Source organism: Dryobates pubescens, chromosome Z, assembly GCF_014839835.1.
Source record: "Dryobates pubescens isolate bDryPub1 chromosome Z, bDryPub1.pri, whole genome shotgun sequence".
NCBI classification, from domain to species: Eukaryota; Metazoa; Chordata; class Aves; order Piciformes; family Picidae; genus Dryobates; species Dryobates pubescens.
In genome coordinates this window covers 107,832,456-107,856,113 of record NC_071657.1, presented here as the reverse complement: position 1 = coordinate 107,856,113, position 23,658 = coordinate 107,832,456, and the positions used below count along the sequence as shown (strand labels likewise).

The 23,658-nt window shown below is 41.9% G+C and overlaps 2 protein-coding genes across 2 annotated transcripts in view; one reads left to right on the top strand and one right to left on the bottom strand.

Moving 5' to 3' along the window:
* FAM185A (family with sequence similarity 185 member A) overlaps nucleotides 1-2,916 on the top strand; it is a 29,775-nt gene extending 26,859 nt beyond the window's left edge. The window contains exon 8 of the mRNA XM_009902273.2: nucleotides 1,856-2,916. Coding sequence (XP_009900575.2) covers nucleotides 1,856-1,971 — 116 coding nt within the window. The 3' untranslated portion in view covers nucleotides 1,972-2,916. The remainder of the gene's footprint in view (nucleotides 1-1,855) is intronic.
* A 1,562-nt stretch (nucleotides 2,917-4,478) lies between these two features.
* FBXL13 (F-box and leucine rich repeat protein 13) overlaps nucleotides 4,479-23,658 on the bottom strand; it is a 32,164-nt gene continuing 12,984 nt past the window's right edge. The window contains 3 exon segments of the mRNA XM_054177843.1: nucleotides 4,479-4,619; nucleotides 10,974-11,348; nucleotides 17,464-17,543. Coding sequence (XP_054033818.1) covers nucleotides 4,484-4,619; nucleotides 10,974-11,348; nucleotides 17,464-17,543 — 591 coding nt within the window. The 3' untranslated portion in view covers nucleotides 4,479-4,483.

Genomic DNA, 23,658 nt, shown 5'->3' with positions numbered 1-23,658 from the left:
TGTTTATTCTTTGTGCAGAAGTACAAGTCACATCAACAGACACAGGAGAGGGAGGAATTAACACCAAGCAGTCCAATATGCATTTCCTGGAAATATATCTCTGCCTGACTTTTATTGTCTTCTTCTTAAGGAAAAAAAAAAACCACAAACCAACCAAAACCCCAGCAACAAACAAACAAAACCAACCAAACCCCCCAAACCACAGTATTTTCAGTGCTCCACAACTCTAAGAGATCAACTGAAATTTTCCTTTTCATTGCTGGGTTGTTTTTTTGGGGGTGCGGTGGGTTTGTTGTTTGGTTTTTCTTTTATGCCTGGAGGCTGTTTCTTGTTTAAAATTCAGGTAGATTTAATGTTTAAGGTCTATCTTCTATTCAAAGGTAGACTCTGTTTTCTGTTCTGCATTCTTTGATACAACACTATTGATTCAGGAAAGCATTCTGAAAAATTGAAGCTTTAGATTTGAATCCATTTCATGTACAACATATTCATCTGTGAGTCTGTAATTAGCTGGGGAGCAGAATTGTGGAGTCTGCCTTACAGCAGGAATTACACTGAGACTGCTGCTGCCTGGGGCAGTCAGTGGTGCAGAAATGGTACTAGAGCATTCACATGAAGATCCTTGAAGGCATGCTGTGGTCTGATAACAAGGGACACTGAAATAACTCTGCTGTCAGTGTTGGACTTCTCTGATGGTCACATACCTCTAACCAGTACCTCAGCCTGCGAGTGATGTGGCTTTGACCTGTGACCTTATATGAATCCCACTTAGAAGCACCAAAACTATTGAAAAGTTCTGGCACATGGGCTTGGGCTGTAGAAACTAATGCAGTGATGTCACTTGGAGTTTTGCCACTGGTTTTGACTTGCCCAAAATTTAATTTCAGCTGTGTTACGAGTCAGAGCAGAGCATGTTTGCAAAGTTGCTTCCCTGCCATCTCTCAAGTTGTTCCAGGCTCAAGTTAGTTCTAAACTTAGAACTTTCATGCAGTGAGACAAAAACTAAAGTAATTATAAAAGATACTCTCTAAAGATAAACCAAAGTGAAAGCTGAGCTTGTGATGAAGCACTAATTTGGGTTATAAAAGATCCCAGTTGAGCTCCCAGTTTGGTCATAACTTTTTCTGTATAAATCTGCCCTCACTTTCTTAGTTGTGAAGTGACGGTGAGCTGAACTTTCTCCATAGTCTGTTCTACAGTGAGCTTTCCAGAGCATCACCTTGCACCCTAAGTCTGCATGAAACATGTAAGGCAGACATTTCCCAAGAAGGGGTTGAAGCCATTATCAGAGAGCAGTGATAGCAGCAACATGTCTGGTCATCTGGAAAATCTGGTTTTGCATAAGGCTCTTCTCTGTGCTTGCAGTGAAGGTGAAGGCTTCCCCAATGAGTTAGCCACATGAATGTCCTATGTAGGGGTATCTGTTGGGTTTGCGTGGTAGTGGGGGGCTGCAGGGACAGCTTCTGTGAGAAGCTGCCAGAAGTCAGCCAGCTCCAACATGGACACATCAGCGGCCAAGGCCAAGCCCAGCAGTGACAGTGTCAGCGCCTCTGGGATAACGTATTCTCATCCAGAGAATGGGGTGATGCTTTGTGCGAGAAAACTCCATAGGTGCCAAGGTCATTGAAGAAGGAGGGAGCGGAGGTACTCCTGGCATTGGAGCAGAGATTCCCCTGCAGCTATGGTAAAGACATCATGACAAGACAGAATTAAATGTCAAACCCCTCTATTAGAAATGCTTACATTCTCCCAAATAAGTCTTAGGAATATTCCCAGGGGGCTGGAAAAAATGGCAATGTGAAGATGATGTGTTTGCTGTGTGTCAAACTCAACTGAACAGAACTCTCTTTTCTAGGTCACATGAACCAAAGGAATGAAACAGACAAATGGATTAAGGCTGACACACAAAATGGCAAAGTGTATCTTAAAAGCCAAAGCTGGATCCAGTCTGTCAAGCTGAAGAATTCTTAAAGGTGAAATAGGCCCAAGAGATTCAAGCAGGAAATTGTAAAGGACTGTTTCTGTAACACTATGACCCTTGGCTCATGTACTTGCTTAATAGAAAGGAGAAAAGATTCATGAGGGTGTCTGAAGCCCCTGACAGTGGCTGGTGCTTACTAGGTCTGTTTTAATTTTAGTGCCTTTTAGGAACAGCAAGATCTTAAATATGCAGAATTTGTGTGACCTGACCCACTGACCACAGCAGTTTAAGAGCTGGAAACTCAGACCTTTAAAAATAAAAAGCATTTTCAATGTGTCCTATTTGCAACATGAACATTCACTTCCAAGATGACTGTTCTGCAAGCCATTTTGTACCTTTGAATTAAATGTCTCACTACTGTGGGAATTCTGCTGGTTCATGCAAAGTGCAGAGGATTTTCTTAATCCAGATGACTTGTATCATGGATAGGATAAAATCACTTTCAGGACTGTAGTTCTTTGGTCTTAGGTGTCTGATCCCTAAGCAGTTTCTGCCATGGGTACTGTATGTGTAAAGCTATTTACATGAAATGACTGAACTTGCTCTATGTCATCCACAACCACTTGTTTGTGGATGGAAATAAGAAGTTTAGCTGTTTACCAATGTTTGTTCCCCTGAAAGAAAGCTGCCAAAGAATGGAAGCAGTGGCCTAATAAATGTGAATTGTAATCTGTTTGATTGTTCCCATTTCCAGGGGCTTGCTGTCAGCCTTGTATGGCAGCACTGCAAGCTCTTCAAGGCAGGAAGGTAGAAGAGGTGAGGGAAGCAGATATGCCCTGCACGAGGGCACACAGGACTCTTGTGGAGGAATTTGTGTTACCATAATACACAGTAAATGGACTTTTTAAAAGCCATTCCATACTTCTCTGTGGTACCTTATGAAAGAAGCAGTGACATTCGTGTTCTAAAGCTGAGATGCAGGAATTCCTGGCAGCTGAGTGACAAGAGTTCAGAGAGTCAGCTTGGGTTTTGTGTCTGTACTTCAGATCATTATGGTGCGTCATGAAATGAACCTCTCTCTTCCCATAGGACACTCCAAGAGGTATAATTGGCCTTGGCTAATGGACTTTGGTAGTCAAGGGCAGCATTTTTGGTGTGACTGGGGGTGCTCAGTTTATCATTGTGTGCACTGTTTGTTTGGCTGAGGTAAACACTGATGTGTGTTGCAAATTAGTTGTATATTTAATATAAATACTAATATATAAATCAGTAGTGATAATAGTTCTTAAAGCAATCAAATATTCCTCTTGTTTGGAATTATTATTCATTCTGCATCTTTTAAAAGTATAATAATAAATGAGTACTAATCTTAGATTGCTGAAAAATGTTTGAAGCTAATAATTTCTGTGCATTGCTGCAGACAGAGTGGAAGGAGCACCTCTGAATCCATACTGCTTTGTGCAGTAGGTATTTCACAAAGGCCCCTTGATGGTTCCATTATTCACCTGCAACACAAAGCCTGGCAGCACCTGTGAGTTAAGGTTGTGCTTTTTGGGACCTGCTGCAGCAGCACTTCAAGGGAGAACACAATAAGCAAACAAGTTCTTTCTTCCATGTTCAGAGGAAAGCAAAGATATCAAAGCAACTGTCCTACCACTAAAGTCACTATGATTTTATTCTTTCCAAGTTAATAAATGTTGATAGCAGGTCAAGCTTTAGTGTAAAGGTCAAGACTGAGCTGAAGAAAGACAAATCTTTGGGAGCTTCCCCAGAGGCATTTGAGCAATGTCTTGTTCTGCTACAATGAGGTGAAACTCATTTGCTCTGACAAGGAAGATGAGTTATCAGTAACTGACAAATCCCATCTGTGCGCTCTCTTTTTTGTCCATTTGATGGGAAGACATGTTTGTGTAACTGCAGAAACTTGTCCTTTAGCACTTTCCTCATCTCTGCTCCTTTTTATTTCATTCTTCTGCCAGCCCTCAGCTCAGACCTGCAGATGTAAACAGCAGCTCACTTAGAGCTGAACTCAGCCTGAAAGGCTTTTCTGAGTGTTAGGACTCTGGGTGCATGAGTGGCTATTGAGAAGCACAGCACTGTGCTGGAAGGGACACATGTAGATGTATGAAGGGAGGGGTGGTCAGTGCCTCTTCATTGTTCTCTGTTGCTCAAGAATACTACTTGATGAGTACCAGCTGTGTCACATGTGAGGTGCTGTGAAAAGGCAGTGTATTTGTTGTGGAGAGGATCTTTGTGCCAACCAAGCCCCCCCAACACTCAGATACATTGATTGCTTAGTCTGTGTGGTCCTACAAAAACTTGCTCTTACTGGAAGAGGAAGGCACCTGAAAGTCAGCAGTGTGGTGCCAGTGCAGCTGTCTTGCTTGAAGGCACAATACAACTGTGAGAGTGCTTCCTCAGTAATGTGGTGAAACACCTCTTATTAAAGTGTGATTAGTTCTAAGGAAAATAATACAGTGTCCTCCTCATGCCCTAGTGAAAAACTCTGGGATGGTAGAAGAAGTTGCGCAATTTCTTCATCTTTCCTTTTGAAGGATTTGTTTACACAAGCTTTGCTGTGTGTGTTTTGGTGAAGGAGAGCATGCTATAATCACAGTCATACCGAAGCCAGGAAGAAGGGTCAGCATCATTCTGTTGTTGTCTCTCCAGCTTGGCTGTGTGTTTCAAGACAGCTTGTCTGCAACAAGAGGTTAAAAAAAAAAATAAACACAAAAGTTAAAAATAAAAGCATACAGAGGCTGTTTCTGCAAAGAACACTAAAAGTTTTTTAATGAACAAAAGCTCCTTCTTAAACTGGAAGCTATCACTATTACAACAGATGTTGTAGAAACTAAAAAAGAAGATAACTGGTTAGGCCACAGAGTCATGGAATTACTCTGGAAGGGTCCTCTGGGCATTGTTTAATCCTGGTCTTGCTCTAAATGGATCCAACTAGGCCAGATGGGTCATGCCTTTGCCAGCTGAGTTCTGACTATCTCCAGGGATAAAGATTGCACAGTGCCTCTGGGATCTTGTTCAAGGGTTTGACCAGGTTCCTGGTTGAAAAATAGTCTCTTTGTACTATCAGAGCACCTCTGGGAAGAGCCTGACCATGTCTTCTCTTCTGATGAAGAGTTACAGATAGTAAGACCTCTCCCCTGAGTTTCCCTGCTTGAGACTGAGCAAAGCAATTCTCTCAGCCTTCCTTTTATATCTTACATCCTCCAGTCCTTTAAGGGGTGTGGTGGCACTCATCTGCTTTGCGGTGTTAGAACACAGAACCAATGGACCAGAGCAAAGTTAGACAGAAATAAGGGTTTCTCACTCAGCAAGACTGCTTTTCCCCAAAAAGAAGCCAGAGCACAATGCTCTCCTCTCCCCTCTTTACAGGCACTATCAAGCCAGAGCTTGCATTGCTTTCCTGAGCTGAAGAAGCTCAACCCACCAATTCCATTCTTTTGAACATCTCTTTCCATCACTTCTGCACCTTGTCTGCTGGCCTACTCCAGGCTGCACAGAACACCCTCCTCCCCCTGCCTCCCCAGGGCTGGTTCCTGTGCTCCAGACAGTCCCTGGACTAAGCCTGCTTGTGCGGGCTAGAGAAAAGCCAGCTCTCCATCTCCTGTCCTCTGCTGGAGTTTGGGGTGTCACAGCACAGCAAGGCAGCCTTGCTCCATGCTGGCCACTTGCCTAAGCTCTGTAACAGAACAGAGGACCTGGCACCTAGACAGAAACAAAGACTCACATTCAAGCTGGCTGTTATCTGCTAGGAATGCTCCTACAGTCTGGGTTTGCTTTGTCCCCAAAGTGCAGACACTAGCTGATGCCCAAAGAGGCAGACACACACTGCTGCCATACTTGCACCACCACAGCAGGAAAGGAGACATGGGGAGGGGTGCAAAATGGACAAAATTTATGATGCAAGGAGGGCTCTTTTCCAGCTGCTGCAGGGTTGTTTGTTAAGCTCTGACAGTGGCACATTGTGTGACCCACAGCAACACAAGGCTGGGGCTGTTTCTGTGCTGGGGAGGCCCCTGCACTGAGGAATGTGTGCACAGTTTATATGCACTATAAGCTCTGAGCTATAAAATAAAAAGCAACTCATACACATCCAAATTCCTGTTTTTCATGGAAAGTGCAATGTATGGGGGCTGGCTGAAGCCTCTGTAAGGAGAGCTTTTACTGCTTTTTTAGAAACTTACGTTGTCCCTTGCTTGGAGCTACAGCTGAGTAGTCTGCCAGAAAGACCCATTCATTAATGATCAGCCCATGGCAAAACAGATTAATTTCTTTAAGATATACTGCACTCTGATAGACTCTACTTACTTATTTACATGGTGTCTTAAATGAACACACTGATGAATAAAAGCATTGCAGCACAGAATTACCATGCCCTTTGGCAAAGCAAGCATGTTGGGCCAAGCCCATGGCTTGAGAAGCACTGCAATATATAACCGAATCCTTACCCAGACTGTCAATCCCTTTTGCTAAGAGGAAGGAGCTGGAAATGACAGTTTTGCATCAGTACAGTTCTGCATTTTGGGCTGAATCCTGATGACTGTATCCATCATAATAAAAAGCAGAGATTTTGAAAAAGACTTTACAAAAAACAATCAAGAGCAAAAAGTAACAGAAAATAAAACCTTAAACATGAGAGAAAGAGCTGAAGAGCCAGGTGGAGGCAGGCAGCTAATGGGAAAAGCAGAAAGCATCCAGCAGCATGCTCCAGGTTACAAAAAGTGATAAGACTACATTAAATGTGAAGTATTCTGGGATCAGTCAGCTGCAATAGTTGTATCATTTGATGGCAGCTGGTTCAAGTGCACAGAAGGCTGAAACAGCACTCCAGGTGCTTTCATGTCACTTCTCAAGTGTGCTTTCCTGTCAGTGAGGAGACAGTTCAATGACATGCTTGTTGCTTCTTCAAGAGAAAACCTAGGAGCAATGATTCCTAGTCCTTTACCAAATAATGCACAGACTGCCTTCATTTCCAATTACCTCTGTGTTGGACTCCCAGATCCTCCCTCCCTTGAGACCTGAATATTTGGGTAATAACTAAAAAATTCTGCTTTTTCAAGAAAACAGTTTCTAACCAACAGCAGCCTTCAGAAAACACAGCAACAACCCCCCAAACAAATCAGAATGCTCTCCACTTGTCAAATGCATTGTAGCTATTAAGACCCAATGGCATTTCTGTTTCAAAGGCAAAAACTGACCCAATATTTGTTGTTGGGTCACTTGCTAAGAGAGTAGCCAACAAGGTTAAAATAAATGTAACTGGTTTCACAGTACAGACAAGAAAGAAAGTAGTATTTAAATGCTCTTAGAAAACAGCTTTTGATGGGAGCAGACTGTTACAGATGAGACAAGACTGGCTGCCAAGGGCTACTTAAGGCAAGGGCAGATTTCCTTTCTCATTTTGCACCAGAAATCTTCCTAGACAGCCACAACCTTTCTCAGCACTGCAGCTGACTTTAAAGGGTGTTTGTGTTTGGAAGCATAAAGAGAATGTTTCACAGGGCAGAGAAGAGTTTCTTTGAAGCTCTCAGTGAGTTCTCTCTTGCGGGATTAGTCCCAGGTGACTTAGAAGCACCCTCGTTACACTGGATCGTTAGCTTGCTTTCTCTCTACTAGAAGAAATTAATTGTACCAGTACCACATACTCCCACAGACAGAGTATCCATGATCCTTTATGGCATTGAGGAACAGGGTTAACTAAGAGTTCATTAGCCTCTGGCTGCAGAAATAGGCAGCAGGATATCAGGCCATAGATCTTCTGACATTGAACAAACCTGGCACCAGACTGGTGTGTTGGCAAACATCACATTGAATGTTCCCTGATACTGGAAAGAGTGGACAGTTCATATGCTCTGAGCTGCTCCCTGTGGAGCTGCATTGGACTGGATTGTGAAGAGCTTGGTGGCTCCAGATGTTTCCTATTTCAACCTAACAAAACAGTAAGAAAAGGAAAAAAACAGACTTTGAAGAAGAACGTGACACAATACAACAGCTGCCTCTGTGTTTGCAAGGCTGAGCCTGCTGAGAGATGGCTGCTAGGACTGGTTAGTGGCTCACAACAAATACTGGGGAATTCCTTTAGCAGAATGAAGTATAGATGACTAGAGATTCTGTAGGGCAACTTAAACTAAAACTGTATTTCTTCTATTACATATTTAGAACCCCACCAGCAGTGTCTTAGTTCTCCAGATTAATCTGATTTTTACATTATCCCATCTCCTTAAATGGGGACTGAAATGTCTCTGCAATGTAGGTTTCACACCTGCAGGAACACAAATCACACCCGAAACCAGCCTCTTCTAAATCCTGTGAAAACCAAAGGACCTGAGTAAGATTTTAATAGTTAGTCTGGAAACAGAGAATGGGGCCCTGTTCAGTTTTCTGACAACCTGTTGCTTTTCACACAGAGAGGTGGTGAACGCAAGACACAGTTGTGTAAAACCATTGTGAGACAGCAGTGACAGTGCTGCCTCTGCTTTAGATGTCACTGATGACGGCCCGTAGAATCACTGGTATTTTGTTGTGCTCTTCATGGTGGAAGATAATTTTTTTGTTAATCTTTGCATTACTGGCCTTCAATTCCAATGTAAAAAAAAATTTCCAAAGTGTGCCACATGCAGCATGTGGAATGTATCTGAACATAGCTGTGACTCTCCTGTGTTTTCTGAACACCATCCCATCGAATTCAGTGCTGAATTTTTCTACCTGATCAATCCAACTGATACCTTTTGTCCCAGACTCAGATGGCATAGAGTAGGAGTTTCCAATCATTGAACATAGGGTGCTGAGAGGTAGAGACTGGGGCTGGCAAAGAAAAGAACTGCCCACCAGCTCATACCAGAAAATCAGCAACTCAGGGTTCGAGAAAGTAAAAGCAGCAACATTTGCCTAGTTCTAAAAACCACAAAAAGGGCAAAAATGACCCTGGGTGGAGATGTGTGTCTCATGGTTGCTTTTTGTTTTGCAAAGAGCTGTAAATCTCCAGGGATTTCTTTGCAGTAAGGATAACTGGTTGGGAAATTGTTGGCTGAGTCAGAAGAGTTTAGTCAAGGCATTTGGAGAACCCATAGCAATATGGGACTTTGAGGCAGAGGCATAATCCTGGGTCATCCTGCAAAGGCTGCAATAATGCAAATGGTTTCTGAGAGGTCAAGTCAGGCCTTTGATGAGGGCTCACCCAACATTGCCTAGAATTTGCACAAAATTCTGTTTCTACTGCATCTCACTGCTATGGGAAGAAGTAGAAGCAATCAGAGCCTGAGAGGAATCGCTGCTTTTGGCTGGATGGAAACAGATCCTGAAAGGGATGGCTGCCTTGGTCTGAATGAAAGCAGAGCCTGAGAAGGATGACAAGGGTGGGGAAGGTGTTTCTTTCCTCTCCATTCTCTGGTGACCAGTAATAGGATAAGAGAAAATGGACTGAAGCTGCATTGTCCATTAGGAAAAGGTTCCTAACTGAGAGGGTGGTTGGTCACTGGCACAGGGTCCCCAGCGAACTGGTCCAGCCCCAACCCTGTCAGAGTTCAAGGACAGTGCATTCTGGATTATGCTCCTACTTGTATGGTTTAATTTTAGGAAGTCCTGCAAGGAGCAGGGAGTTGAATTAGATGATCCTTGTGGGTCTCTTCCAACTTGAGATGTTCTGCAATTCTGTTATTCTAAACCTAACCAGAACTGACAGGCTTTTAACTGCCATGTGTAATCAGAATTGGTCCCCTGACACCAGTGGGGAAGCTGGGTTACTTTGTGGTACATGACCTATTTTTTCCAGATGTAGTCACACAACAAGCGTGTTCCACTTGATGAAACTGAACTTGATACCTTGACTCGCTGGCTGTAACCATACTGGATTTTGAGCACAGACCCACATCTACTTCTACCATACCCTGACAGCCAGTCACTGGCAAACAGGTTCCCACAAGGCTTCAGAGGGAGCCTGAGTACCTTGTGCAATGGCTGGCAGCATTAGGTTCAGTCTGGGGTTTTCCCACATGTTCCCATGTCCCCTTCAGGTGAGATCCTGTGCCTGCAGGAACTTCCTTGCATAAAGAGAGATGGGGTCCCTATTCCTCTTCACTTCTGCATGTCATTGGAATATGTAGAGAGCCCCATCAGGCCACAGGGCTCCTAATGCAGCAATGTGAACATAGAATCATAGAGTTGTTTGGGTTGAAAAGCCCCCTAAGATCATTGAGTCCAACCATCCACCTAACACCACCATGGCCATTAAACCATGTCCCCAAGTACCTCTGAGGATGATGACTCCACCACATCCCTGGGCAGCCTGTTCCAGAGTCTGATCACTCTTGCAGCAAAGAAATTTTCCCTAATCTCCAACCTAAACCTCCTCTGGCACGATTTCAGGCCATTTCTTCTCATTCTATCATCTGATACTAGGGAGAAGAGACCAAACCCCACCTCACTGGAACCTCCTTTCAAGTGGTTACAGAGAGCAACTCAGTCTCCTCTTCTCCAGTCTAAACAACCCCAGGACCCTCAGCTGCTCTTCACCAGACCTGTTCTTTAGACCCTCCACCAGCTTCACTGCCCTTCTCTGGACATGCTCCAGCTCCTCAATACCCTTCTTGTAGTGAGGAGCCCGAAACTGAACCCACTATTCAAGGTGTGGCCTCACCAGTGCCAAGTACAGGGGGATGATGACTTCCTTGCTCCTGCTGGCCATATTGCTGATCCAGGCCAGGATGCTGGGCACACTGCTGGCTCATGTTTACCCAGCTGTTAACCAGCACCCCCAGGTCCTTCTCTGCCCCAAACCTGTAACATTGCATGGGGTTGTTGTGTCCCAAGTGCAGGACCCGGCACTTGGCCTTGTTAAATCTCCTGCAACTGACCTTGGCCCATGGATCCAGCATGGCCAGATCCCTCTGCAGAGCCTTCCTACCTTTGAGCAGATCAACTCTCCTGCCCAGTTTGGTGTCATCTGCAAACTTATTGAGAGCAGATGACACTAGATAAAGGAGCAAGATGGCTCAAGCCAGATAACAGGCACCATGGTGACAATTTAGAGAAAAACAATGAATTAACATAATGAAATATCCTCTTGGTAATATTTCTGCAATGCAGCATCTTGAGGGCTCAGAGTCTCTTACAACCTTTCCAAAGACATTTCAGTGCTTTGTCAGTAAGATGAATGCAACCTGAAACGTCCAAGAAGTGAAGATAATGGCAGGCTGCAGCCAAATACTGAATACAGCTATCAGTCATCTGTAAATGAAGCAATGAGAGATGCAGAAGTTGGAAGATTATTCAACAGCTGAAGATAAGAAAACATAGAGCATGATTTCAGTGTCTGATTTGTGGGAAAACTGTATTGTACAATATTTTGTGAAAGAGAGGTTTAGCATAGCAGAATTCTGAACCCCTGCAAGAGGCTCTGCAGGAGCTGTCGCTTAACCATCAGGACCATATTAGGTATTACTGTGAGTCCAGCACAGTCTAAAGTATTCTTAGGATTCTTTTTTCACTTAATCAGAATGGTTTCATTTTCCCAGCCTCATCATTTTGCATGCAGCAGATATGAGCCTTTAGCCTTACCTGCTGTTGCATTGCTCTTACTTAACAATTAGGCTGCACTTACAGTTTAGTTTTATCAGTTTTGCATCTCAGTTCTTTGTTACAAATTAGTGTCTCACAACAAGACCTTCTTAAGTTGTAGCTCTGAAGCAGAGCTGCTTAAGTTTCACCTCACAACTCTATTTTTCTAAACTGAAATTCATTGCCATTAATGCTGGAAGTTGCATTTCAGAGAAATGTGAGACATGAAGTCTGCAAGACACACAAGCAGCCACTCAAGCGACTTAATTGCTCCACTGATCTCAGCAAGAAGAGTCAAGAATACATTATGCACGTATTTTAATTACATTGTTCAGTCAGAACCAAAAATCAAGAGGGCATACTAAATACCTTTTAAAGATGCTTGATTAAAATCAGGAGTGGGATGGTGGAAAGAGTCATGAGACTGTCACTTGCATAAAACAGCCAATCTCATGAGAGTCTAACAGGGACACATAGGCAAGATTAAGCTGGGACCTTGTGTTGCAGAACAGAAAATGATCACACCAGTTTGTGACACAGTCCTCCTGGGACACAGAGGTAATTCTGCCCTTTGCTTATTCCAAATTGAGCTATATGCTCAATGTTAAGATCTGTAATGCATTAATAGATTAATATTCCTATTGAAATAAAAACCCATTTCTGACTCTGAAGGCAGTAATCAGCATCAGATGCATTCCAGAGAAACTACATTAATCACAAACTCAGCCCTGTTCCCTTTAGAGGACTGAATTTAGAGGACTGTGATGCTCTGAGCCTGTGAATTACAGAATTCTCTGTTCATGGAACCATGTCTTCAGAACTCTGCTATTTAAATAGCTGATTCACTTAACAAGAGATTTCAGTTCTCGATGTGTAGGATGTTTCCCACAGCAACTTCATTTTTTTCCTGTGAAGAATTACTTCTGAATCATAGTATTATAGTATCAGTCAGGGTTGGAAGGGACCACAAGGATCATCTAGTTCCAACCTCCCTGCCATGGGCAAGGACACCCCACACTAGATCAGGCTGGCCATAGCCTCATCTAGCCTGGGCTTAAACACCTCCAGGCTTGGGGTCGCAACCACCTCCCCAGACAGCCCATTCCAGGGCTTCACCACTCTCATGGTAAAGAACTTCCTCCTCACGTCTAGCCTGAATCTCCCCACCTCCAGCTTCATTCCATTCCCCCTAGTCCTATCACTACCTGATATCCTGAGAAGTCCCTCCCCAGCCTTCTTGTAGGCCCCCTTAAGATACTGGAAGGCCACAATTAAGTCACCTCGGAGCCTTCTCTTCTCCAGACTGAACAGCCCCAACTCCATCAGTCTGTCCTCAGACTGAATCATGCTCAGAACTACACTGCTGCCTATTGTGCAGTATCAGCACTGGCAAAATGACTTGTTCACGTTGTAGGTACAGAGAAATATGACAGGGAGGCTTTCTGCATGTCCACTGGAGCCAGTGCAGTTTGTTCAGACAGCTAGTTTGCACAAGTAGATATGACTAAAGTGACTTTAGAGTAATCTACAGAAGACACACCAAAACACTCTTAAGGCACATGTATTTCTGTACTGATTTTTCCCATGGTCTCTTGCTGATTTTCTGTTTTCAATTATTTTCTGATAGAATATAGCTGATGTTGCAGAATATGACTGTCAGACTTAACACAGATCCTTTAGAACAGGTTCATTCTTACTTTAATCTCCTGATGATTCTTAAACAGTCTCTGAATGGAAAATATTTCCTTACTTAGCAGCTGGATTCCCTCCATTTACACTAGAGATTGCCAAAGGATTTGAAAGAGCCATTAGCTTTAACATCTACAGGTGTACCCATCTAGTTTTATGGATTCAAGTTAAACAAAGACTTGTAAACTTATGTGTAGGGTTTCTTTGGAAGAGCCTTCATGTTCTTTTCTGAAAATAGCGTGGTATTAGCAGTTAATAGCTTGGCTTCATAACCATTTAAAGGAAAGATACCATCTAGGAACAAAGCATTGGAAGGAGATTGAGTCACCGAGTCTACTTCTTGTTCCCATTTGCAGGAACTACAACATAAGATCAGTTCACTCCCTAAGCAGGAGCCATCCTAACATTCATTAATGCTTTGTCCCCATCTCCCTTCCCAGGTACTGCCCCAAAAGTTCTGAAAATCAGAAACACTCCCAATTTCCCATCCACCCCATTCTATTGGGATTTGGTTCAATTTGATTTCCTGTATTAGTATCCAAGGTGTAGGGAAAACATTACAGAGAAGACTGATAACAACACTGCCTAACTTCAATGACTTTGGGCAGACCTCTATGCACAACTTCTAGTGCCATTGCTATTGTGCAAAAACAGCTTACTATGTGTCTAAAAGCAAAGGACAGAGTAAATTGAAACCTATCTATATAATAATTAATGGTGTATAATAGGTATCTGTAAGATACAAACCAAAGGCTGTTGTAAAGAGCAGAGCAACTACCTCGGCCTGCCAGAAGCAGCCCCATGGGTTTTATGCTCGCAATCCTCAAAATAATTCAGCATGGATTTACATCCCTGAGTGCATCAGCTCTTTCTTAGGTACTACTGCTGTTCTCAAAGTAGCCAGAGCCCTGCCATGTAAAGCCACAGGCAAAATTTCTCATGTCCCAGTTTTTGTTTTACCTGGGTGCAGAAAGAGTGCTGGGGAAAATAAAACATGAATATACCAGGAGTTATTAAAACAAACACATCACCCTTTGGAAGCACCCAAACTACCAGAAGCTGAGAGAGTATTTGTAAGAAGCATCACTAAAATCCCTTTTTTCTTCACCCTTTACTAGACATCAACCCCTGGAGAGACAACCTTTACCTGATGCAGTTTGTTGTAACTGCAACACTCTCAGGAGCCAATTCTCAAAACTCATGGGATCCCAGCTGAACTTGAGCTCCGAATTCCAAATTACCTGAGTACATTGTACAGTTGTGACAAGACACAGACCGTAGAATCATAGAAACACAGAATGGTAGTGGCTGGAAGGGACCTCTGGAGATCAGCTAGTCCAACTCCCTTGCTAATACAGGTACTCCTGGGTCAGGTTGCACAGGAATCCAAACTCTGAAAGTTTCCAGAGAAGGAGACTTCACAACCTATCCGGGCAGACTGTTCCAGTGCTCCATCGCCATCAAAGTTTCTCAAGGTCAAGTGAAACATCTTGCAGAGGAATGGTTAAGCATCTCAGGGCTGCCACCATGGCTGACCTGCTGGTAAAACCAGAGGGCAAGTTGGGACTACACAGGAAATGGAAGAAGGGATAGGCATCCTGGGAAGAGTATAGGGACATTGCCCAGTCATGCAGGGACAAGGTCAGGAAGGCCATGGTGCAGCTGGAATTGAACTTGGCAAGGGATGTAAAGAAAAACAAGAAAGGCTTCTACAAATAGGTTAACCAGAAAAGGAGGGTTAAAGAAAGCGAAACCTCCCCAGTGAGCAACAGTGGGGAACTTGTATCAATGGACAAGGAGGAGGCTGAGATTCTCAACAACTATTTTGCCTCAGTTTTCACTGGCAATCCCTCTCCTCATGGCTCTCATGTTGATGGCCCACAAGTTGGAGACCAGGGAGATAAAGTCCCTCCCACTGTAAGTGAAGTCAGGGTGCGTGACCATCTGAGGAACCTGAAGATATAAAAGCCCATGGGACCTGATGAAATACATCCCAGAGTCCTGAAGGAATTAGCTGATGTAGTTGCCAAGCCACTCTCCATGATATTTGAAAAGTCATGGCAGTCAGGTGAAGCCCCTGGTGACTGGCAGAAAGGAAACATTACACTACAGGCTGCTTGTCACCTGAAATACTCTAAACCCAGAAACTGGATGGGTTTTAGAAATGTATAAGAGAAACTACACTCCCTCCAGAATTCAGCCTCAGCTGTGATGACTTCATCACTACATTCTCAGCTGGGGTATGTAGTACAAGCTGACACCAGGATCTCACTGCCTGTGAGATAGGTTTATCTTGTTTTTACTGGCATCATTTGCCTACACACAAATTTAAAATACCCTGCACAGTTAGGTTCTGAATTTTCTCTTAACTTTAACTCTACATTATTTCACAGATAGCACTACAATTATATTCGCAACCAAAGGCAATGGAGTTTTGTTTGCTGTCTTCATCTCTGTATCCCTGATTCTGTGCCTATAAAGAAAATCACAGAAAAGGTTGTGAAAAATAAATAATGTTAGAAAAACATTTGGACACTCCATAGAGTCAAATACCATACAAAGGAGATAACTTTCTAACTGATTTGCAGAGTTTTAATTCTGGGTAAGTAATGCCTGAGGACACAAGCATCAAGGAAAATGCAAAATATGGAACACTAAATTGCTACTCATTAAGAGAGCATCATCTGAGTTATGAATGAGCAAAGATCCTACTCATAAAAGATGTGACCACATACCTGTTTTCACACTGTCACAAGGGCTGGGAACAAGTAACAGAATTAAGACTGTACAGTCAAGGTACATATGATCATAAAATCATATGATTTTGGGTTATATTAGTTATTTAGAATTATTTCAAATTAGTTATTTCATAACTTTCTAGCAATTTGCCTTTTCACATATCTTAAGTATTGTGTATATAATCAAAGGATAACCAAGTCACGCAGCATACAATGGGGCTACTCTCTTTTTTCCATAGAATCATAGAATTTTTGGGGTTGGAAGAGACATCCAAAGGTCATCTAGTCCAACCCCCTGCAGTGAGCAGGGACATCCTCCACTAGATCAGCTTGCCCAGAGCCATAAACTTATGGTTAGATTGACCTTACAAAAAAGGACTTGCCACTTCGAGTTACTTCACACCTCTTCTTTTTTCTCCTACCTAGATCCATGCCAATATGGCTTCTGTAACTCCTGTAGGTACTCCCTGCTGAGGCTTTCTCCTCAAAAAGTTCAAATTCATAGGCAGACAAGGAAATCATGAGACAACTGAAACAGCTTCTGAGCCATAATCACAGCACCAGCAGAAGGAAATATTCCCCTTCAAATGCACTGGTGTTACATGAGGTTCCACAAGGTACAGAAGGTGCACTTCGTTGTTGTTTTGGGTTCAAACATAGAACTTTAGATAGAAATTCATGAAAGGCGAGTCAGAATTACTCCTAAAGCAGCAAATCCTAATGGCCTGCTAAATGTGTTGGGTAACTAAATTCAATCCAGATGTATCCCTGACTCATCCTTACAATATATGGCTATAAAATGATGGTTGTTGGAGCTTTATAATGGAAAAAATGTAGACGCTGAAGGCTAGGATTGTATGATGGCATTGTCTGTACCTGCAGCCTTGTGATCTGCAACTGTTTATGGATGGGCAGGGAACTGATATAATTAAAACCCATGACCCTAGGTGTTTCTGTTACATATGGTTAGGAAAAACTCTCAGTTACAGAAAGAAGTGCTGACATTTGGTTGTAAGTCCTCAACCCTTCCTAACAAGACAAAGCATTATTTTTTCTACTGAAGATTACCAACCAGATTATTTCTTTCATTGTTCTCAAACACAAAGCAACAAATCTATGCAATCATCCTGAACTTGTGAAATCTCAAAAAGGATTTAGGTACATTTCAAACAACCTCTGTTAAGGATAGGGAATTCCACAGCTGAATTACACATTTTGGAAACAATAATCTCCTTCTCTTTACCCTGAATTTATCCTGGAAGTAAATACCAAAAAGTCGACCCCTATCCAAGTGTTCATGCCACTTGCAATTGAACAGATCTCAGTCATATTCTCCTTACAGACTGCAAGCTCCTTGCTCACTTATCTGTTCCTTTTATGGCGATTGTATCACAGCTCTGATCATCCCATTAGAGAGAAACGAAAAGGGAGAAGCATTTGTAAGAGTGAGAATGCAGAATGGTGCTATGGAAAATGAATGATGATGATGCGAAGAAATAGAGAGGCTTCCAGGAAACCCTAAGCAGAGAGGTGAAGCCTTACCTGAATCCCAGTATCACTGGGATGTTTCTGCACTCTGAAAGTTCCTTTGTTTTCCCCTAGCAGCCAAGGGCTCTCAGGCCCTAAAAAATTCCAGAAGAATTAATCTTAAAAGTCAGTAGATGGACCATGTGAAGATAGTCAATAATCTCTTCTGCCTGTATATTAAAACTTCTACCCAAGAGTTACAGCACCTTTTCAGACATTCTCTTCAGCAAAATGCATACAGTTTATCCTCTGAATTTTGCTTGAAGTACATGTACAGGAAGAGAATTCTTTGCAGAAATAATTCAATTGAGAAAGCAAAATAAAAATAATTAGTTAAAAAGTTTAGATTTTCCTACTTGTTCAGCAAGAAGCTAAAGAAAACTACTGTAGTATGAAATACTTTTACAGGACACAGACCAGACTGTCATAAATGAAATACATTTACACATCTCCAAAATTTAGCATTGAAGGAACTTTTAACATTTTGGGGTTTGTTTTGGGTTTGTTTGTTTGTTTTTTGTGTGTGGATTCTTTTGTTGTTGTTGGAAGACCATAATATTGTTTGCTACAATCAAATAATATCTTTACATTTCTGTCTTTATGATTTGCTTACTCTTAAGAGTTTTATGGCTACAGCTATGGTACAAGACAACATTTGAACTGGTACAGTCACATTCATAGGTGAATGAGCAACCCCCATATTCAAGACAACAGGGAGGTGAAAACTGGTAAATTCCTATTTCAGGAGTGCAAAGAGAATACATAGAATACATAGAATAAACCAGGTTGGAAGAGACCTTCAAGATCATCGCGTCCAACCCATCAACCAATCCAACACCGCCCAAACATCTAACCCACGGCACCAAGCACCCCATCAAGTCTTCTCCTGAAAACCTCCAATGATGGCGACTCCACCACCTCCCCAGGCAGCCCATTCCAATGGGCAATCACTCTTTCTGTATAGAACTTTTTCCTAGCCTGAACCTCCCCTGGCACAGCCTGAGACTGTGTCCTCTTGTCCTGGTACTGGCTGCCTGGGAGAAGAGACCAACATCCGTCTCTCTACAACCTCCCTTCAGGTAGTTGTAGAGAGCAATAAGGTCACCCCTGAGTCTCCTCTTCTCCAGGCTAAGCAACCCCAGCTCCCTCAGCCTCTCCTCGTAGGGCTTATAAATTAGGGCTTATAAATTAGATTCAAAAATGCTTTATGATTTTTACTGCTTGTGCATCAGGAACCAGGAACATGCTTTGATCCTAAACTCACTGATCTGAACAATTAAATGTTGACTTTGTAAAATGCATTTTGATAGTCACAATATTTCTATGCTTCATATCAACAAAGTAAACTTGTCTGAAAACTGAAGTGATCGCTTTCTTCCATATGGTTAATAAATTATCTGTAATTAGGCAGTGCACAGAGAGGAAACATCCTCTTGAGAGAATAAGCACATGTAAAGAGTGTCTGGAGTGCAGATGTGGACACTGCCATTGATAATGCTGGAAAAGTGCGGCTGGAGTTCAGATTTTGCAAATTCCTGAAACCTCATGGGCTGAGCGAAATGAAAAAGTGGTCCAGTGGAAGAGCTCTCCAATCCTGGATGCTTATGCAAACAAAGACATTTGCATTTTTCTCAGCACATACAGTCAGGTGGTGACCATTACTTTCAACGGTTTCATGGAAATCCACAGGATGCACATTTGTACAGAGCAGAACCCTCCTGTTCCAGATGAAAAACAATTATGTACTTAAATCCCAAATGGGTTTGCATCAGAACTTGCCTTTCTTATGCCAGAGACTGATAGTGGAGGTGTGGTCTTACAGACATCATTTCTTCTTGCATTTTTCTCTGTTTTAAAAATGGCCACTTTAATGCACTTGGTAACAAAATATTAAAGAATATTATCAAGACACTTTTGCTACAGGACCACAAACACTGCTGTGCCTTGAGTTCACTTGCCATAATTTTCTAGGATTAGAATGACAATGAATCACAGGACACCTTCCTTCCTTCCTTCCTTCCTTCCTTCCTTCCTTCCTTCCTTCCTTCTTCCCTTCCTCCCTTCCTTCCTCCCTTCCTTCCTCCCTCCCTTCCTTCCTCCCTCCCTTCCTTCCTTCTCTTCCTTCCTTCTCTTCCTTCCTTCCTTTTCTTTCTGAAAATCAAGGTCTCCTTTGAGGTGCTTCATTAATAATTCCAGATTTGAGAAGGGAAAGAATGAAGCCATGGAAGACAAGCAGTGTCATTAGGAACTGTCTATTATGTAGATACATGAAACTTTTACATTTCAGAAAATCAACCTCTTCAGATAAGACCTCCACACTCTATATGAAACTATTAATGATTATTTTTTGATCTATCATATATACAAAGGAGCCAATTGTCACTGGTTTCATTGGATTTCCTGATTTTTTCCAGTAATATTTGCTGATAAATATCATCAGAGGTCCCCATCCAGGATACTGATCTATTTCCAGAGACTTTTGTTTTCTATACTAAGCCTCACACCACTTTTTATAGATATGATCAGAGCTCTCACATTGCCATTAGAACTCCTGGAAGGTGATGCTATCAAAACAAATACTGTGCAGCATACAGACTAGGATCCTCCACTCTGTTTGACTCCAGAAACATATTTCCCCTTTAGCATAATGAAATCACCCCCTATATCTTACATCAATCTCCTTTTGCCATAGAGAAAGGGAAGACTTTGCCCTGCGTCTCTTGTACAGCATGCACAGTACCATTTCCATTTGGTAAACAACTTCAAAAGAGACCTCTTATTCTTCTCCAACAGCTGGGGTTTTCAACCTAATTTTGCATTTTTATTCTGTTTCCTTTATTTTATTTTATGAGGCTATAAACATTTACAGAACATGATTAGTTGTTATTCCACCATAGTTTTTGTAGATGAGAAAATGAGTATCAACTACACCAACTAGTGAGGAGCTTCACTCGCTAGAGACAAAAGCCATTGAGGCTACAGCATGCCAAAGAACCTTTCATTATCTATATTCACAAGATGTAAGTCTCTCTGCCTTTCAGCTGCAGACTCTCTCTAACAATAACCATGTGCTACACTATTTTCAACTTCTTCTGAGATCTCTATTCACATATCTCTTCAGAACCTTAAAGGTCAGCATCTGTAATGTATCTATACGTTCCAGAGATATCTCACTTCCTGTTTGTAGCCCAAACCAAACAGATTGACCTCAAAGTGACTCCAGTATTGGAAGACCTCCCACCTTTCATTTCTGAGCCATTTCATATTATTCATCCTCTGAAATGCTCAGACTTCTGCATAGATTAGCCACAGACAGGCTTCAGCTTCGTGGATCAGCTACTGCAAGAGAAGGATGTTGTTCCTATCACTCATTATCATTTTGCTGATAACAACACACATATGTGGCAGGACAAAAACAATTTTCAGACAGCAAAACCCTTCTGGAAAATGGCTCATTTCTTAAGCAAATGTAGCTGTGGTGTTTCCAGTTCCTGCCCTAATATTACAGGAACTGTAGAGACATTGTTTCTATTGAATGCAGAGATGCCCCTGTCTGACTATGTATAATGCATGCCATACAATTTAATTTCTCTGCCTGACACTCTTTAGGGTTAGAACAGGTCCCGGTTTGTGAAATAAGGTTGCCAGTGGTGTTGATATTAAGTCCATATGACCTGGCTCCCATTGTAACTGAAGGTTCTGGAAAAATATCAAGCCCAATTGTCAATATTGCTAAGTACCATTAACAACTACTGATCGGCACTGGCACTCAAGGTGCTGCACATCTGACAGCGATTCTGTTGACTCTCTCTTAGTATTTCCTCTCTCCACACAGAATTAAGTTGCTAAGTGTCCAGGTCAAATTCTCTCTTTTCTCCCAAGAAAACTGGAATGCTAACATCTGAATTTGGAGCCCATTTTAATGTATTTTAATATTTTCTTTTCCCTGCCTGGGAATGCATGTGATTTGTTACATCCTCCCCTTTGGAAATCAAATGCAACTAATTAATTTTCAGTCTGCTGCTGGTGAGATCTATTAGACGGATAGTATTTTTTTCTTAACCTTCATGAGGCTCTTCCTCAGTTCTGTTGGGCTAATTTTCTAACAGACTGAAATGTGGAGCTGGGCTATGGATTCAAGTCACCATAGATTCAGAATCCCACTGGAAATGTAAAGAAATTACTCTGGATATCTATAGAAAGTCAAAACTCCACTGCTGGGTTGTCATGTCATTGTCCCCCCAGCCCTCCCAATTAAGAAACTTCTTATTAAAATATTAGTAAATATTTATGTTAGAATTATTGAATCATAGAATGGCTTAGATTGCAGGACCAGCCAGGATCCAAAGATCATTCAGTGCAAACATAAGAACAGACAGTTGAGCTCACTGTTTATACATGCACAAAACCACCACTACAGAGTTCCCAATGACTGCAAATACTCAGAAAATCTGTGACTGGTCTGTGACTGTAGCTGATTGATACCACAGATAGCTCATGAGGAGGCATTTAAGCCACAAAAGAGAATATGGGCTTGCATTATTAAGAGAGAGAATTTCATGCCTGACAGCCACTGAAGAAGAAAATGCAGAAGCAAAGAATATTTCTTTGCATACTTCATATTTCCTTTTTAGCTTTGATTTCAGAAAGGTATCCAAGTTCTTCCCATTTAAAAATATTTTACCTATTTTTTATGTTTTAGGCTCTTTTTTTTTTTCCCCCTCTAATTATTATACTACATATAGTCCACCACTGATATTAATCTTCCCTGTGTCTGTGCCAAGGCATCGCCTGGTTTTGCTGCTAGATGCTCTAAATAACTCAGGAGTCACCTATTCTTTGCTATGGTTTCTCTGTCTAAATCCTGCTTTACTTAAGACATTTTCCTCAAATGTCCTGACACTTCTATACTTAATTCATGTCACAAGAAGATGGGTGGTCCAGGCCATATGCATCAGCAGCATGAAGATAAAGTCAGTCACAGTCAGAACACAAATCTATAAGAAAATCCGACTCTTGCATTTTTCCTTCTCTTAAGCATATGTCATCTTACTGCAGGAAATTCTGTTTTCCTTCAATGGGCAGAATGTTTTTACTGTCATTAAAAAAAAAGCCCCACCAAAAACACAGAAAGGAAAATTCTCCATAGCGCAAGTCTGTGTTGCACATCCTTCGTTTGGACACAAAATAGCAAGACAGCAAAGCCAGCAGAGTTCTACTGCATGGACTGCAGGAAAGCAACGAGTCTTACAGCTTCTCTTTGCCAGCAGAGCATTACAGAGCTGATTACCGCACGTAAGGCATTCTGCTCCCTGTTACATTAATGAAGCAACACTAACAAAGTATACATTGAAAGAGACCTTAATACAACTTCATCTGTATGCTAATAAAAAGTCAGAGCACACAAATAGTAGCTTGTCAGCAAGCAGATTACTAGATTTCCTTTCACCATACGATGTTTTAAGACTAGAAAATATATTTATTATACATGTGTGAATATTATATTACTTTAACACAGTAGCTAGTACTAGCTATCAGAAATTGCAGAAATGATAAACAGTCTGTTTCTGGGTTAATTTATCTATCTTCTGACAGAGAGAAAGCTGAAAGCCTTAGCAGTGCAGCATAAACAAAAGAGGTTGGCTTACAGCCAAGGTCATGGGCTGTGTTATGTGAAAACTGGAGTAAGAAGCAACAGAGCCTTTTAAAAGCCTAGCTGTGGCAGGCAAGGGGAAAGAAAATATTGATGCTGAAATATCATGAGACTGCAATTCAAGGCAGCATAAATTTCATTCAGATATAATTACATGAAACTTAAAATGATCACATTAAATGAAGCCTTCTTGGGTTTCCCAACCCTCTTTATTTATCCTTTTCATGGTTCCATAAAAGATATGGCATTGTAATTGCCTTTTTTTCCAACAATTTAATTATTTTTGGACAAACTCTGTGCTAGAGCCAAATAATAAAGTTTTTGTTCAGAATTCTGACCAGTGACTGAGTGAATAGTTTCTTCATGAGGTTTCTCCCAGGAACTGCAGAATGGGCTCTGAAACCTGTGCAGAAGGTAGTATCTGCCAAGAATATCTAATGTGGAGGCCTGTGATGTTTAACCTGGCTCCCTCACTCACTGCTATGCTTTCCAGGCTCTTAGCAACTCAGTACAATTGAAATTACCTTGTTAGCAATTCTCTCACTAACAGTAATTTC